At 40.2% G+C, this 17,543-nt stretch overlaps 1 protein-coding gene across 29 annotated transcripts in view; it reads left to right on the plus strand.

Annotated features, from left to right (window-relative positions):
- Nucleotides 1-17,543, plus strand: part of TTN (titin) — a 302,099-nt gene that overhangs the window by 268,626 nt on the left and 15,930 nt on the right. For all 29 annotated transcript variants that reach the window (XM_063933349.1, XM_063933371.1, XM_063933359.1 and 26 more), the window contains 23 exons: nucleotides 63-359; nucleotides 534-1,121; nucleotides 1,210-1,512; nucleotides 1,959-2,255; nucleotides 3,910-4,197; nucleotides 4,284-4,583; nucleotides 4,681-4,983; nucleotides 5,085-5,390; nucleotides 5,487-7,253; nucleotides 7,352-7,645; nucleotides 8,658-8,945; nucleotides 9,214-9,513; nucleotides 9,604-11,670; nucleotides 11,771-12,073; nucleotides 12,628-12,933; nucleotides 13,117-13,407; nucleotides 13,514-13,813; nucleotides 13,905-14,210; nucleotides 15,200-15,505; nucleotides 15,595-15,876; nucleotides 16,057-16,650; nucleotides 16,739-17,026; nucleotides 17,159-17,458. In XM_063933349.1, the coding sequence (XP_063789419.1) occupies nucleotides 63-359; nucleotides 534-1,121; nucleotides 1,210-1,512; nucleotides 1,959-2,255; nucleotides 3,910-4,197; nucleotides 4,284-4,583; nucleotides 4,681-4,983; nucleotides 5,085-5,390; nucleotides 5,487-7,253; nucleotides 7,352-7,645; nucleotides 8,658-8,945; nucleotides 9,214-9,513; nucleotides 9,604-11,670; nucleotides 11,771-12,073; nucleotides 12,628-12,933; nucleotides 13,117-13,407; nucleotides 13,514-13,813; nucleotides 13,905-14,210; nucleotides 15,200-15,505; nucleotides 15,595-15,876; nucleotides 16,057-16,650; nucleotides 16,739-17,026; nucleotides 17,159-17,458 (10,674 nt within the window). The remainder of the gene's footprint in view (nucleotides 1-62; nucleotides 360-533; nucleotides 1,122-1,209; nucleotides 1,513-1,958; nucleotides 2,256-3,909; nucleotides 4,198-4,283; nucleotides 4,584-4,680; nucleotides 4,984-5,084; nucleotides 5,391-5,486; nucleotides 7,254-7,351; nucleotides 7,646-8,657; nucleotides 8,946-9,213; nucleotides 9,514-9,603; nucleotides 11,671-11,770; nucleotides 12,074-12,627; nucleotides 12,934-13,116; nucleotides 13,408-13,513; nucleotides 13,814-13,904; nucleotides 14,211-15,199; nucleotides 15,506-15,594; nucleotides 15,877-16,056; nucleotides 16,651-16,738; nucleotides 17,027-17,158; nucleotides 17,459-17,543) is intronic.

Genomic DNA, 17,543 nt, shown 5'->3' on the forward strand with positions numbered 1-17,543 from the left:
AGTAATATTAATTGGTATTACTTATCATTGTCCTAAACCTTTCTTATATATCTCTTACACAGAGAGACCCAGCCCACCAGAAAAACTTGGAGTAACCAATGTGACAAAAGACAGTGTAACACTGGGTTGGTCAAAACCAGAGCATGATGGAGGAAGCAAGATTCTGGGCTACCTCGTTGAAGCACTAGAGAAGGGACAACAAAAATGGGTCAAATGTGCGGTTGTCAAAACAACTCATCACGACATCCGTGGCCTTAAAGAAAATGTTGATTATTTCTTCAGAGTTTTTGCTGAAAACCAGGCTGGTCTAAGTGATCCTAAGGAGCTTCTCCTACCTGTTACAGTAAAAGAAAAACTTGGTAAGCTTATTATGATTGTATTCTAATATTGGCAGAATTTAATTACGGATTCACTGGACACAGCCTCTTAGCATATTTGCACTTTAAATAGGTTTAATTTTTCTTTTCTGTTTAAATAAACTTATCATTTTAGAATACCTCTATGTGTAATTATAACTTATATTTGTTTTTCAGAATCACCTGAAATAGACATGAGAGGATACCCAAGTAACACTGTATATGTCAGAGCAGGCTCAAATTTGAAAGTGGACATTCCAATTTCTGGTAAACCTCTTCCTAAAGTAACTCTGTCCAGGGATGGACTTCTTGTGAAATCAACTTTAAGGTTTAACACTGAAACCACAGCCGAAAGCATAATCATTAATCTCAAAGAAAGTGTTGCCAGTGATGCTGGTACATATGAGTTGACAGCATCCAACTCTAGTGGAACCACTAAATCCAAAATTAAGATTGTGGTACTAGACAGGCCTGGCCCACCTGTAGGTCCTGTGGCCATTAGTGATGTCACTGAAGACAGTATAACACTACAATGGGAGCCTCCAGCATATGACGGTGGAAGCCAAGTTACCAACTATATTGTCCTAAAGAGAGAAACAAGCACCGCTGCCTGGTCTGAAGTGTCCTCTACCGTGGCTAGGAACATTACTAAGGTTATGAAACTCACTAAAGGAGAAGAATACCAGTTCCGCATCAAAGCTGAAAATCGCTTTGGCATCAGTGATCATATAGATTCTGCATGTGTAACTGTCAAGCTTCCTTATAGTAAGTTTGGGACTATATCTTATTTTCTAGAATCCCATTATTAATATCCTTTACATTTCTTCACCATTTGTTATATTCTCTCTTACAGCTATACCTGGACCACCATCAACACCTTGGGTCAGCAATGTTACCAGAGAAAGCATTACCATTGGATGGCATGAGCCAGTCTCTGATGGTGGAAATGCAGTCTTCGGATATCACTTAGAAATGAAAGACAGGAACAGCATATTATGGCAGAAAGCCAACAAGACAATTATTCGCACAAGTCACTTCAAGGTCACCAATATCAGTGCTGGGTTGATCTACGAGTTTAGAGTATATGCAGAAAATGCTGCTGGTATTGGGAAAGCCAGTCATCCATCAGAGCCTGTTCTTGCGATTGACTCATGTGGTAAGTAATTAATGCTTTGCTTTTAAAAATACATACTTCTGTCATTTTCATCAGAACAGCTTGAATAAGTGTTGCTAGATATTATAAAAACTATTAAAAGGGACCCAGCATATGTTGGGTCACCTCTGTCTGTCTCTGACTTCACCCCCACGTTCTGTCTATCTGTTGCTCTGTCCCCAAGCCTGCTGCTCTGTTTGGTCCCGCCCCCATACTTACACGTTCCCTCCTCCTCCTCTCTTAGGACTGTTCTGTCTCCCTAGCAGTGGTAGTTTTTGCAGGAGCGGCAAGCTCTCCATCTCCCACTGCATATGCATGCTGGAAAAGGGACAGACCTTAGACAATTATTATATGGATATATCTGGCATGTGTAGACCAGAACATTTTGCATATCAAGCACATTGAAAATGCAAAAACAGGAAATAAATCTCATTATATTTCCTTTACAGAACCTCCAAGAAATGTTCGTGTCACTGACATATCAAAGATTTCTGTGAGCTTGGCTTGGCAGAAACCTGCATATGATGGTGGCAGCAAAATCACTGGCTACATTGTAGAAAAACGTGATTTTCCAAGTGGCCGGTGGACCAAGGCCAGCTTCACTAATGTCATTGAGACACAGTTCATTGTGTCTGGCTTAACTCAGAACTCTCAGTACGAATTCCGCGTCTTTGCAAAGAATGCTGTCGGTTCTATCAGTAACTCGTCAGACGTGGCAGGACCTATCACTTGCGTTGACACCTATGGTAAGTGACTGCACTTTAAATAATAACATAAAATGATTTATTTATATATATATATATAAATATATATATATACACACATATATATATATATATATATATATATATATATATATATAGGCAATTTTATTTTTACGTTATTTTACCAGAAGCATATTCTAAATACATACTGCTGTGATCTAATATAGACAAAATGGAGGAAGCATTACAATTACAAATATGCTTAGAGAGCTGAAAGAAGTTTTGAAAGAATTAAAATAGGTCTTAGGTAGGTTGTTCAAAAATGTGTGACAAGACAGAGCATCCTGATGTCTTATTCAATGTAGGAAGCGGGATGTATTCATGTGACCGGCGGTCAGGAGACCGATGGTCACATAACCTTCCCCTACATTCCTCCCCCTCACTATCCCGGCATTCGGCATGCTGACCAACAGGGACTATTCCCACTCGTGGGTGTCCAGGACACCCATAGAGTGGGAATAGAACCAAGCCAACAAGTGGCTTGCTGCACTCGCCCCCCTCTCCCCGCCGGGATCCCGGCATCGGTATGCTGACCACCGGTCAGCCATACCACACCCGTAGAAAGCATTAGCTGGTAACTGAGGGTAGCATGGAGGTAATACATTTTGTCAGCTGCATGAATAAGAGTTCTGCTCAAGCAATTTTAATTTGAAAGTCAGCCTGCTGAACTTTATGTCTAAAATCTACAGACAGCAAACATATAAAATTGATGTGATTTATACTTAAGCAGCAAAACTGGCATTTTGAGTTGCAAAGTGTATTTAGCCTGCTAAGTTGAATTTAAGGGGTTATGCCAACTATTTCCCCATATTGTATTTGTATAATGAGCATTAGCAATTGTGCAATGTGCTTTCTGGCCATAGGAATATGTCTTGAGACATTTGTCCCAATTTGAAATACAGTACGTTTTGTATATCAGGCTATCAAGATTCATATGCAAACCATATGAATGTTAGTCTGTACACATATACACAAGTATGTATTTTTGGAATCTGATGTCTAATAAATGATGAATTGTAGATTAGGTGTAATACAATATTAACCTTTGCAGCAAATAACACGGATACTGTTTATCAGTCACCCAATGTTCCACTGACATAAATCAGTTTAAATTGAGCTGTATACATACAATATGAGTAGTTAATAGCTAATTTAGCTTCTTTCTATATACTAGCTTATATGCATGCATATGCACAGGAGCTAATTTACAGACTGGTATTTCATTAACAATTAAAGGAAACAATCATTGCCCTATAAAATGAGAGAGATGCCTTAAATCACTTCTAGATGGCTAGAATTGGAACTAGATATTGACACAAACTGAGATCTTCCACATATATAACAGAGTGCATGTGTTACAATACCAGATTATTGAAGTTTGATTAACAGTGTAGAGTGGGCTATATTGTGAAAGGCTTTATATACTATACAGGAGACTTTAAAACTTTCATTTTGCATAATCAAGTCTTGTAGAGCACACTTTCCTCAATCACTGCATTTTGTCAGGAACTATACAGTAGTTCATCTAGAATATAAACAGAAACTGCAAAGAACCACATACACAATTGAATGATAATGAATTTATTAGTATATATTATTTATGCAAATATTACACATTTTACACTTTATTCGGTAGGTGCCCCTCAAATAGACGTACCACCAGAGTACACTGAAGTTGTCAAATTTAAAGCTGGAGTGGCTGTGAAACTCAAACTTGGCATTTCCGGGAAACCTCTACCTACTATTGAATGGTTCAAAAATGGAAAAGAAATACAGACTAGTGCTCAAGTGTCTATTGAAAACACCAGTGAGTTTTCGTCAGTCCTCATAAAGGATGCTTCAAGAGTCAACAGTGGACTTTATGAATTAAAACTGAAGAATGCTATGGGCTCAGCATCAGCAGGCGTCAGAGTACAAATGCTTGGTATGTAAGAAAACAAATAGTAAAATGTCTTTTTACATATAGTTCTCTTTCCAAATATTCATTATTCTTTCGCCTTGCCCATATAGATAAACCTGGTCCACCTGCAGGACTAATACAATTCAAGACAGTCACAGCTGAAAAGGTTACCTTCATGTGGGAGCCACCTTCAGATGATGGAGGATCAAAGGTGACCCACTACATTGTGGAAAAACGTGAAACCAGTCGTGTGGTATGGTCTCTGGTCACAGAAAAGCATGAAGAATGCATGATAACAGTTACCAAGCTTATTAAAGGAAATGAGTACATATTCCGTGTGAGAGGTGTAAACAAATATGGAGTTGGAGATCCTCTGGAATCTGAACCTGTGATAGCAAGAAATGCTTTTGGTGAGTTATACTTAGCCTACTATGGTGTCATGTTTCTGTAAAGTTCTGCGGTTTGTACAGTATAATTTATATTAATGTCTCTGTTTCTATATTTAAGTTACACCTGGCCCTCCAAGTGTTCCTGAGGCATCCACGATTACCAAGAGTTCAATGACTGTTTCCTGGAGTAGACCCACAGTAGATGGAGGAAGTGATATAAGTGGGTATTACTTGGAGAAACGGGACAAGAAGAGCTTGAGGTGGTTCAAAGTAATCAAGGAATCCATCCGTGACACACGACAGAAAGTAACCGGACTTACTGAAGATAGTGAATATCAATACCGTGTCTGTGCCATCAATGCAGCTGGCCAGGGTCCATTCTCAGAAGCGTCAGACTACTACAAAGCTGTAGATCCTATTGGTAAGGCAACAGTTTTCCTTTGCATTGACTTTTTTTAGGAACATGATTAAATGATTATATTTAACCTGGAATATTAATCATTGATTTACTCATCATTGCAGACAAACCCGGACAACCAACCAAACTCAAGATTGTGGATAGTACCAAGTCATCAGTCACTCTTACCTGGACTAAGCCAGTCTATGATGGTGGTAGTGCAATCACAAGTTATATAGTGGAGCTCAAAGAAGCAGATAATGAAGAATGGACTGTAGTTAGTGCTAAGGGAGAAGTCAGAACAACTGAATATGTTGTATCTCTGCTTAAACCTGGAGTTGACTATTACTTCAGGGTATCAGCTGTAAATGCCGCTGGCAAAGGAGAGCCTATTGAGATGACAGAACCCACACAAGCAAAGGACATACTTGGTATGCATTAAGATTCATTTGGTTTCGCGTTTTTCCTGTAAAATTTCTAAATGTTTGTCTTGTTATACTAATGGTTTTTTTTGTACGTTTTTACAGAGGAGCCTGAGATTGACTTAGATGTTGCCCTTAGAACTTCTATTGTAGCAAAGGCTGGTGAAGATGTTCAGTTAATGATTCCCTTCAAAGGAAGACCTGCACCACTTGTAACATGGAGGAAAGGAGAGAAAAATATTAGTAATGATCCAAGATACAATATCCAGAACACAGAATCCACAACATTAGTTGATATTTCTCAGGTGACACGATATGACTCTGGAAAATATGTTTTGACTATAGAAAATGGTGTTGGCCAACCAAAATCCACATTTGTGACAGTTAAGGTGCTCGACACTCCAGCTGAGTGCCAGAAGCTACAAGTTAAGAATGTTACACGTGGCACTGTTACACTGGTATGGGAGCCTCCTCTTATAAATGGAGGGTCTGAAGTCACTAACTATGTGATTGAGAAGAGAGATTCCACCAAAAGAGCATGGACTGCTGTAACAACTAAATGTTCTCACACATCATTCAAGATTACCAAACTGTCCGAGAAAACGGCCTACTTTTTCAGAGTTATTGCAGAAAATGAGATTGGCCTGGGAGAGCCGTGTGACACTGCAGAACCTGTGAAAGCATCAGAAGTCCCTGGTGCCATAAGGGATTTAACAATGAAAGATTCTACCAAAACATCGGTCACCCTTACTTGGATCAAACCAGACCATGATGGTGGCAGTATTGTCAGTGACTATATAGTTGAAAGCAAACTGAAGGATGAAAAAGAATGGTCACATGCAGGTGTCAGCAAAGCATGTGAATTTGAGGTCACCAAACTAAAGGAGCTTTCAGTTATGGAATTCAGAGTATCAGCTAAAAATGAAAAAGGATTAAGTGATGGGGTAACTATTGGGCCCATTACTGTTAAAGATTTTGTTATTACACCTGAAGCAGACATCTCTGAAATACTTGGAGGACAAATCAGTGTACGAATTGGGCACAATGTGCACATTGAGTTGCCATACAAAGGTAAACCTAGACCAACTATATCTTGGTTGAAGGACAACGCCCCTCTTAAAGAAAGTGAACATGTGAGGTATAAGAAAACTGAGGCCAAACTAAGTCTTAGCATCAAAAATGTTAAGAAAGAAAATGGTGGCAAGTACACTTTGATACTTGACAATGGCGTTTCTCGTAAGTCATATGTCATCACAGTGATAACTCTTGGCCCTCCATCTAAGCCAAAGGGACCTATTCGGTTTGATGAAATAAGAGCTGATAGTATCCTTATATCATGGGATGTTCCAGATGACAATGGAGGTGGAGAAATTACGTCCTACAGCATTGAGAAGCGTGAAACTTCTCAAACCAACTGGAAGATGGTTTGCTCCAGTGTTGTCAGAACATCTTTTAAGATTCCAAATCTTGTTAAAGGAACAGAGTACCAGTTCAGGGTACGTGCTGAAAACAGATATGGTGTGAGTCCACCACTGAACTCTATCGATGTTATTGCTAAACACCAGTTTAGACCACCAGGCCCACCTGGGAAGCCAGTTGTTTATAATATTACAAGTGATGGAATGTCTATCTCCTGGGATGCACCAATCTATGATGGAGGCTCTGAAGTTACCGGCTTTTATGTTGAAAAGAAAGAACGAAACAGCATATTATGGCAGCGGGTTAACACTTCACCATTGTCGAATAGGGAATTTAGAATTACTGGGCTTCTTGAGGGTCTGGATTACCAGTTCCGTGTTCTGGCAGAAAATACTGCCGGCATGAGCCCAGTGAGTGAACCAAGCAAATTTACCCTGGCTGTATCTCCTGTTGGTAAGTATCACAAACAATCTGTGAATTTTTATTTAACAAAACAAAATATATGTTACATAATATCCTAACTTAATTGTTGTTTGGTTGCCTATTTCTAGATCCACCTGGAACACCTGACTATATTGATGTCACTAGGGAAACAGTTACACTTAAATGGACTCCACCTCTGCGTGATGGTGGCAGTAAAATTGTGGCCTACAGCATTGAAAAACGCCAAGGCAAGGATCGTTGGCTCCGATGCAACTTTACTGATGTTTCTGAGTGCCAATATACAGTGACTGGGCTAAGTCCGGGTGACCGATTTGAATTTAGAATAATTGCAAGAAATGCGGTTGGAACAGTTAGCCCGCCTTCACAGTCATCTGGATACATCATGACAAGAGATGAAAACAGTAAGTATTATTCTCATTTTATCTACAATTTCATTTTTGGGGGAAGGTTTTCTGTAATCAATGCCATTCCATGGAAAAGTAACATATATTTTCCTAGTAGTAGAAAGGAATACATACTTAAGATAATAACATGAAACTTCTTTATGATAATGTCTAAATTCACATCCATGGTCCCTAGGCATTGCTGGACTTCCTGGTGCTGGTGGCCCTACCCCCTCTGCGTGACATCATGCACTTAGAGGCAGGGCCGGCACATGGTGCTTTTTTATCTTGCAACGGTCTGCAAAATATAGTGGATTGTGGGGCTAATTCAGTAAGGATAGCCAATTCTGCTAATCAGCAGAATTGGCTATCCTTTGGATTGCATGCTGGGGGCCACCCATCGCTGGGCAAGTCCGCCCAGCATGCTGACTGGCGCCTCCCCCCCCCCCCCCCTTGATGAAGCAGAAATTTCAATCGCCTCACAATTTCTGCTTCAACATAAATCTTGATGCAGATTAGCTGCGGCCCACAGGAGACCCAGCGCCATCTTACCCATTGCGGTGGCTGCTTGTGACATCACGCAGCCACCACGATCATGCCCCTGACACGGCCCCATTCGCGCCGCCCACTGCCTCTCTGTTCCCTCAACTTTATGTTCTGCTCCCTGGAAATGGAGCGTTGCCGACCCCCCCCTCCCACCCCGCGACCGCCTCTGCCTGTCAGTCAGCCCCCCACAGAAAGTGTGGGTGTCCCGTGGGTCCACCCCTAAGTTTTCGGTTGGATCGCGATTTGCGATCCAACCTGAATTAGCCCCTGTATACGGAACCTGGCTATTATTTTTGGTTCCTGGGAAATGGCAAGTAACTTTTACATATGGTCCCTGCTCACCAGGTCGCTGTACAAAGCACTAAAAGTGGGCTTTATATATACATTCCCTGTCTGTGATATTGATAGTAGAGTACATAAGGTCAATTAAAATATTTTTTGTTTGTACTGCACTGTTTACATATAATTTGTATTTCTTGTACAGTTGCTCCATCCATTGAGTTTGGAGCTGAGCACTTCGAGGGACTTTCAGTTAAGGCTGGAGAAAGCATCAGAGTTAAAGCTTTGATTAAAGGACGTCCAGTACCTCAGGTTGTTTGGCTGAAAGATGGTAAAGAAATTGATAAGAAGCTTGGAGTGGAAATAAACAGCACAATTGGATTCAGCACTATCTTTGTAAGAGATGCCTCACGCGACCATCGTGGTGTGTACGTTGTAGAAGCCAAGAACTCATCAGGGACCAAGAGAGCTGATATGACAATTCGGGTGTATGGTATGAATAAGATTTATTGTTTATTAACATTCAAATGGCATGAACTTCAAACCTGCAAATAAATTGTGAGTGGATATTTGAAAACTCCATGAGCTCTTGTTAACTATAGTCTGCCTTCTTGTTCTCCAATATGTTTCAAATGTTCAAGTACTTAAATAATATAGAATAAAATTAAGAATTCAATATGTTTACTGAAGAAATTAAACCATAGTTATCCTTACAGCTGTCCCTGGAATAATTTCAAAACCACTGTACTTGTTTTTTCCAGATACACCTGGGCCTGTGGGCGGACCTATAAGATTCAGCAATATCAGTGGAGAAAAGTTAAACTTATGGTGGGATCCCCCGGACAATGATGGCTGCTCTGCAATAACTAATTACGTCATTGAAAAACGAGAGACAAGCAGGCTGTCTTGGGCCCAGATCACTGACCAGTGTGAAGGATGCTCATACTCCGTTACAAAATTGATAAAGGGCAATGAGTACCAGTTCCGTATCTCGGCAGCAAATAAGTTTGGCGTTGGCAAACCACTTGACTCAGATCCAGTCATTGCACAAATACAATACAGTAAGTCAACAGCTTGTTATTGACCAAAAGCAAATGACTAAATAAATCATTAATAGACAGTTATTAATTGTTTATACTTGCCTTTTCTAGCTGTTCCAGATGCACCTGGTGTACCAGATTCTACTCATGTAACAGGCGACAGCATTACAGTAACATGGGCAAGACCAAAATCTGATGGCGGAAATGAAATAAAGCATTATATCTTAGAGAGAAGGGAAAAGAAGAGCCTGCGTTGGGTTAAAGTATCCAGCAAGAAACCTATCACTGAGACCAGATTTAGAGTAACTGGTCTGGTTGAAGATAATGAATACGAGTTCCGTGTAATGGCTGAAAATGATGCAGGAGTTGGTGAAGCGAGTGGAATATCAAGGTTAATTAAATGCAAAGAGCCTGTGAATCCACCTAGTGCACCCAGCATTGTCAAAGTGAGTGATACCACCAAAACATCAGTAAGCTTAGAATGGACAAGGCCAGCATTCGATGGTGGCATGGAAATTATAGGATACGTCATTGAAATGTGCAAAGCTGATCTTGGCGAATGGCATAAAGTTAATGCCGAAGCTGTAGTAGCCACAAAGTATACCGTTGTTGATCTTGAGGCTGGTGAGAACTACAAATTCAGAGTTTCTGCAGTGAATGGAGCAGGCAAAGGAGACAGCTGTGAAGTACCTGCTACAGTACTAACTGCCGACCGAATAACATCTCCTGAAATTGATATTGATGCCAACTTCAAGCAGACCCATATTGTTAGAGCTGGCGCAAGTATTCGCCTTTTCATTGCTTTCAAAGGAAGACCTACACCAACAGCTATTTGGAGCAAACCAGACGGTGACCTGAGTATTAGGGCTGATATTCACACTACAGACTCATTCAGCACACTGACTGTAGAGGAATGTAACAGATATGATGCAGGAAAATACACTTTCACTGTAGAGAACAACAGTGGTAGCAAGTCTATCACATTTACTGTCAAAGTGCTAGATTCCCCTGGACCACCAGGCCCAATTACATTCAAGGATGTGACAAGAGGATCTGTTACATTACTATGGGATGCTCCTATCATTGATGGAGGTGCACGTATTCACCACTATGTTGTGGAAAGACGAGAAGCAAGCCGACGAAGCTGGCAAGTGGTCAGTGAAAAATGCAGTCGGCAGATCATTAAGGTTACAGATCTTGGAGAAGGTCAACCATACTACTTCCGCGTTGCTGCAGAAAATGAATACGGCGTAGGTGAGCCCTATGAGACACCAGAACCCATTGTAGCTACAGAAGAGCCAGCAGCACCAAAGAGATTAGATGTTATAGATACAAGCAAGTCATCTGTGACAATAGCTTGGCTTAAACCTGATCATGATGGCGGAAGTCGAATATCCTCCTACCTTATTGAAATGAAACAGAAAGGATCAGACCACTGGATTGAAGCTGGTCAAACAAAACTTCTAACTCTGACCATTGATAACCTTGCTGAAAATACTGAATATGAGTTCCGTGTCCGCGCAAAGAATGATGCTGGGTACAGTGAACCAAGAGAAGCATTCTCATCTGTCATAATAAAGGAACCTCAAATTGAGCCTACAGCTGATCTAAGTGGCATAACCAGACAACTTATTACCTGCAAAACAGGAAGTAATTTCACAATTGATATACCAATCAGTGGGCGTCCAGTACCAAAGGTGACTTGGAAATTGGAGGAAATGAGACTCAAGGAAACTGATAGAGTGAGCATTAAAACAACAAAAGAAAGAACAACATTGACTGTTAAGGACAGCATGAGAGGCGATTCAGGAAGGTACTACTTGACACTTGAAAATACAGCTGGTGTCAAAACATTTACTGTCACAGTAGTTGTCATTGGAAGACCAGGTCCTGTCACAGATCCTATTGAAGTCTCTTCTGTATCTGCTGAGTCATGTGTACTGACTTGGGCTGAACCTGAAGATAATGGTGGTACAGATATAACAAACTACATCGTTGAGAAACGTGAATCTGGCACGACAGCATGGCAACTGGTTAACTCTAGTGTGAAACGTACCCAGATTAAAGTTACCCACCTTACAAAGTACATGGAATACACTTTCCGTGTCAGTGCAGAGAACAGATTTGGTGTCAGCAAACCAGTTGAATCTACTCCTATTGTTGCTGAACATCCTTTTGGTAAGTAAACTATTTGCTTCAGTTACTTGTAGCATTGTGTATAATAGTAATAATCATCAATAAATAATACATCAACATTGTCTTTCTTGCATCCTTTTAGTACCACCAAGCCCACCAACTAGGCCAGAAGTATACTCTGTTTCTGCCAATGCCATGAGCATCCGATGGGAAGAGCCATATCATGATGGTGGAAGCAAAGTTACAGGATACTGGGTTGAAAAGAAAGAACGTAACATAATACTCTGGGTGAAGGATAACAAGATACCATGTTTTGATTGTAATTACAAAGTTACAGGATTGGTAGAAGGTCTTGAGTACCAGTTCAGAGCATATGCCCTAAATGCTGCTGGTATCAGCAAGGCCAGTGAAGCTTCAAGACCTGTAATGGCTCAAAACCCTGTTGGTGAGTAAATATCTAACTCTAAAACACTAATAACATTAAGTATTGGAGACACCAAATTCAAAGGCTAATACAGCTCTAAAGTTTTAAAACTAATAGCTTTGTGTATTGTATTGTTTATAGTCTATGCTAAATGTTTTCGTCACAAATGTCTAATAGCAACCTCTTTTTTATAATTTAGAATGTACTGTACATTTTCAGTTCATTCACTAAAGAAGTGGCTCCCAAACTCAATCATCAAGTTTTCCAAACAGGTCATGTTTTCTGTCTGGCGGAAGCAGGTGTGATAATTACACAGCAAAATCGATTAACTGACCTGTTTATGATTAAAGATAACCACACATACTTTGGTAGTACTGTACTTTAGGACTACAGTTGAGAGCCACTTTTTTCAACAAAAGTGTATCTTTCAACAGGATTACATACAGTAGAGGAAATCATCTGAAGATCACTTGCCAAAGTTCCATTATTTTTATGCAGTGAAAATACTGTTAGGGATATCATTTACACTTTAGAAATTTTTAAGGTAACATCGAATATTCTTTCCATTTTTTTAGATCCACCAGGAAGACCAGAAGTGACAGATGTTACAAGATCTTCCGTTGCATTGAGCTGGTCTACTCCACTTTATGATGGTGGCAGCAAAATTGTTGGCTACATTGTAGAACGCAAACCATTCAATGAAACAGGCGACGGTCGTTGGCTTAAATGTAACTACACCACAGTTTCGGAAAACAACTTTAATGTGACAGCTCTAAGTGAAGGAGAGGTTTATGAGTTCCGTGTGCTTGCTAAGAATGCCTTTGGTGTAATAAGTGCCCCATCACAGTCCACTGGAGCTGTTACTTGCAAAGACGAATACTGTAAGTATTTCCACAGGATTTCATTTTCTTTATTATCTCTCTTTCATATAAATTGAATAGGCCATCAAAACAATGTCTGTATTTTCTATAATGAAAAAGAATCAATTCATCAGGTAAAATATTAACTTCAGATAGCCTGAAACCATTGTTATGTACTTATTTTTGTGCATTTTCCTTCTTCAGCGCCACCCAAAGCTGAACTTGACAGCAAACTCCAAGGAGATGTTGTGACAATAAGAGCTGGTTCAGATCTTGTACTTGATGCATCTATCGGTGGCAAACCAGAACCAAAGGTTTTCTGGTCGAAGGGTGAAAAGGAACTGGAACTTTGTGAAAAGATTAATCTACAATATACCAGTAAACGTGCTCTTGCAATTGTCAAATTCTGTGACAGAGGTGATACTGGCAAATATACTTTAACAGTTAAGAATGCAAGTGGAACCAAGTCTGTTTCTGTGCTTGTTAAAGTACTTGGTAAGTGTACACAAACACACACACATACAGTATGCTACACGTTATATTTACCAATCGCATTACTGCCGAAAAATGATTTTAACAAATGTCTATATATTTTTTTCAGATTCCCCAGGTGCTTGTGCAGGCAAAATCACTATCAGCAGAGTTACTGATGAGAAATGCACTCTTGCATGGAATGCACCACAGGAAGATGGAGGTGCCGAGATAACTCACTACATTGTAGAGAGACGTGAAACCAGTCGTCTCAATTGGGTGATTGTCGAGCCTGAGTGCCAGACACTTTCATGCACCGTGACCAGATTGATTAAAAACAACGAATATATATTCCGACTAAGAGCAGTTAATAAATATGGACCAGGTCTACCACTTGAGTCTGAATCCATTATTGCAAGGAACTCATTTAGTAAGTAGAAATACACGAATGCTACTGATAAAGTGCATGTCTTCCAAGCTGGTGTTTGTACATTTCTTTAATATTCCCTATATTTTAACAGCTATTCCATCACCACCCGGTGCACCTGAGGTTGTTGGTGTCAGCAAGGACCACGTCATTATTCAATGGCTTAAACCAGAATCAGATGGCGGCAGCGAAATCAGCACTTACATTGTAGACAAACGAGAGAAGAAGAGTGTAAGATGGACAAGAGTCAACAAAGACTACACTATTTATGACACACGCTTGAAAGTCACTGGATTACTAGAAGGAAGCGAATACCAATTCCGTGTCAGTGCTGTCAATGCAGCTGGTAACAGTGAACCCAGTGAATCTTCCCCATATGTGCTGTGCAAAGAACCTACCTGTAAGTTTTCACTTATATGTCTATATACATGTAGAATTCTAGAGCTTTACTTCTGCATATTCAAGGGTGGAACACCCAATAGCCAATGGGCAAAGTGAAATGTACTAGCAAAGCAGGAACGCCATCTACAATAACTAGATACAAACTGAAAAGTTAGGAGACAAACTACTAGCAGAAGCAAAATGGCTGAGTATTTACAGAGACATTACAAATCTATGTCATCTGTTTTGTTACAAACAAGTTTCAGTGGCAGATTTTAACCCCCCCCCCCCTAGTAAAATACGCCACTTTAGTGAGCTCAACTGAGCCAGTTGCAGTTTGTGTGATTGCAGTGGCTTCACTCACTGTGACTGTCAGTGACTTCCCGTTGGAAGTCTTATCTGCCAGTCACTGCAGGACAAGAAGTTCCTACAGGACAGGCAGTCCCATTGGGAGGTGTTTCCTCCCTCTAGGACTGCCAGACCGAGTTTGCGATAAGCAGAGAGCAGGCATCCTGTAGGAAGCCACTCCCTGCCTGATCGTTAGCTCAATCCGGCTTCTATGGGCTTCAACTGATGCAGTCCATATAAGCCAGGGGCTTGCACACTCAAGCAGCCGCTTGTGCGCATGTGCTGGGACCTGGCGCCTGTCAGCTCTATTGAGTAGACACCGGGACACTCCTCTCCTCACCGGCATGGGTTGTGGCAGCCCCCCTACCTATAATAGGTAGAAGCTGCCACTGAATAAGTTATATATTGGAGAAACAAGTTACACATTCTATCTCCCAACAAATGACATGGCCATTGGATATAATCATACAGTAATACAACCAGATCCTGGCAGATGTTGTTCATAATAAAAATAGGTTGTTTTTTTAAAGACCATCAAAACTGCCATTTAGCCAAAATTCAGGGTCATATTCCATGGGACAAATCTTGCCTGGGACTGTATTTCGAATTTAGTTAGCAACAATGCATAATAAATATAATGTTTGTTTTCACTTTTTTCAGATACCCCAGCTGCTCCATCTGCTCCAAGAGTTGTGGACACCACCAAACAAAGTATTAGCTTGGCATGGTCTAAGCCCTTGTATGATGGGGGTGCTGATATTTTGGGCTATATTCTTGAAGTTCAAGAAGAAGGCACCGAGCAGTGGTACAGGCCACACACTACTGCCCTCCTTAGAAATACCGAGTTTACTTTGACAGGTCTAAAGACCAGTCAGAAATATCGTTTCAGAGTCTCTGCAACAAATGTAAATGGCACAAGTGACTTTAGTGAATCATCAGCTGAAATTGAACCAGTCGAAAGAATAGGTATAGGAAAACTTCTATTAATTACTCTATTTAATCACGCAGCTAGACATTTGTGACATTTATTAATTTATATTAATTTATTTCACTAGAAATTCCTGACCTGGAGCTTGCTGATGACCTTAAAAAGATTGTTACAGTCAGAGCTGGAGGCTCCCTACGTCTCATGGTATCTGTATCTGGAAGACCATCTCCTGTGATTACATGGAGAAAGGAAGGTGTTGACCTTGCAAGCAGAGCCATTATTGATATAACAGACAGCTATACCTTACTTGTCATTGAGAAGGTGAACAGATACGATGCTGGAAAGTACATCATAGAGGCTGTTAACCAATCTGGCAAGAAGTCAGCAACCGTTGTAGTCAAAGTTTTTGGTAAGATAGAGTTTAAATTTGTAAACTTTTTGAAGAAAAGCATGCAACTTGTTATACATTGTGTTAAGCCATCTAAAAGCAAACATTGAGTAGAAACTACAAGCTAGCTGTGTCATGCATAAACCACCAAAGTTGTTGAACACATTAAATAATGCTGCATTGTTCTTGTCCCTTTCACAGATTCACCAGGCCCATGTGCCTCAGTGAAGGTCAAAGAGGTCTCCAGAGAATCTGTCACAATTACTTGGGATGTGCCGGTTCTGGATGGCGGAGCCCCAGTAAATAACTACATCATTGAAAGACGTGAAGCTGCTATGAGAGCCTTCAAGACCGTAACCACCAAATGCAATAAGACAATTTACAGAATCTCTGGTCTCGTAGAAGGATTAATGTACTACTTCAGAGTTTTGCCTGAAAACATTTATGGAATTGGAGAACCATGTGAAACATCAGATGCAGTCTTAGTGTCAGAAGTTCCTATGGTACCACAAAAACTTGAAGTTGTTGATATAACTAAATCCACAGTTGCTCTTGCATGGGAGAAGCCTCTTCACGATGGTGGCAGCAGACTAACTGGCTATGTAGTTGAAGCTTGTAGAGCCGGAACAGACAAATGGATGAAGGTTGCTACACTAAAACCAGCATCCCTTGATTATACTATTACATCATTAAATGAAGGTGAACAGTATTTGTTCAGAGTCAGAGCACAAAACCAGAAGGGAGTATCTGAACCACGGGAGATTGTAACGGCAGTAACCGTGCAAGACCAGAGAGGTATAAGGAAAAATGTGACAAATAATTAATTGTATTTACTGTTTTGTGGCATTGTTGAGGTTTACCTGTTTCTGTGTATCTTTTATAGTGCTTCCTTCCATTGACCTGGCTGGAATACCTCAGAAGACTATACACGTACCATGTGGCAGGCCCATCGAGCTCGCTATACCCATTCATGGTCGTCCTCCTCCAGCTGTTTCATGGTTCTTTGCTGGATCCAAGATAAAAGAGGTTGACCGGGTTAAGATTGAAACTGTGAATAAAGTAGCTCACTTAACCATTCGTGAGACTACTATCTATGATACTGGAGATTATACACTTGAACTTAAAAATGTAACTGGAACAGCTACTGAAACTATTAGAGTTATTATTCTTGGTGAGTGATATCCTGCATCTTAATCCATAAGGTTCACTCTGCAACAAAAGATAATAATTGTATTATTATTATTATTAATAATAATAATAATAATAATAATAATAATATGTTCTGTTTATGTGTTTATAACAGACAAACCTGGACCTCCTGTTGGACCAATTTCGATTGATGAAATTGATGCCACATCTGTTGCAATATCTTGGCAACCACCAGTGATGGATGGTGGAGCTACAATTAGTGGCTATGTTGTGGAACAAAGGGACGCTCACCGCCCTGGATGGTTACCAGTCTCTGAGTCTGTTACAAGAGCACTGTACAAATTCACTAGACTCACTGAAGGCACTGAATATGTATTTAGAGTGGCAGCCACAAATCGTTTTGGCATTGGTTCTTACTTGCAGTCTGAAGTTGTAGAGTGCAAGAGCAGTATTAGTAAGTACTTTCTATTAAATGTAACATAGAATTATAGTTTTCTTATAATTATATTACAAAAATACATTAAGTTATTAAGAATAAT

Source organism: Pseudophryne corroboree, chromosome 7 (genome assembly GCF_028390025.1).
Source record: "Pseudophryne corroboree isolate aPseCor3 chromosome 7, aPseCor3.hap2, whole genome shotgun sequence".
NCBI classification, from domain to species: domain Eukaryota; kingdom Metazoa; phylum Chordata; class Amphibia; order Anura; family Myobatrachidae; genus Pseudophryne; species Pseudophryne corroboree.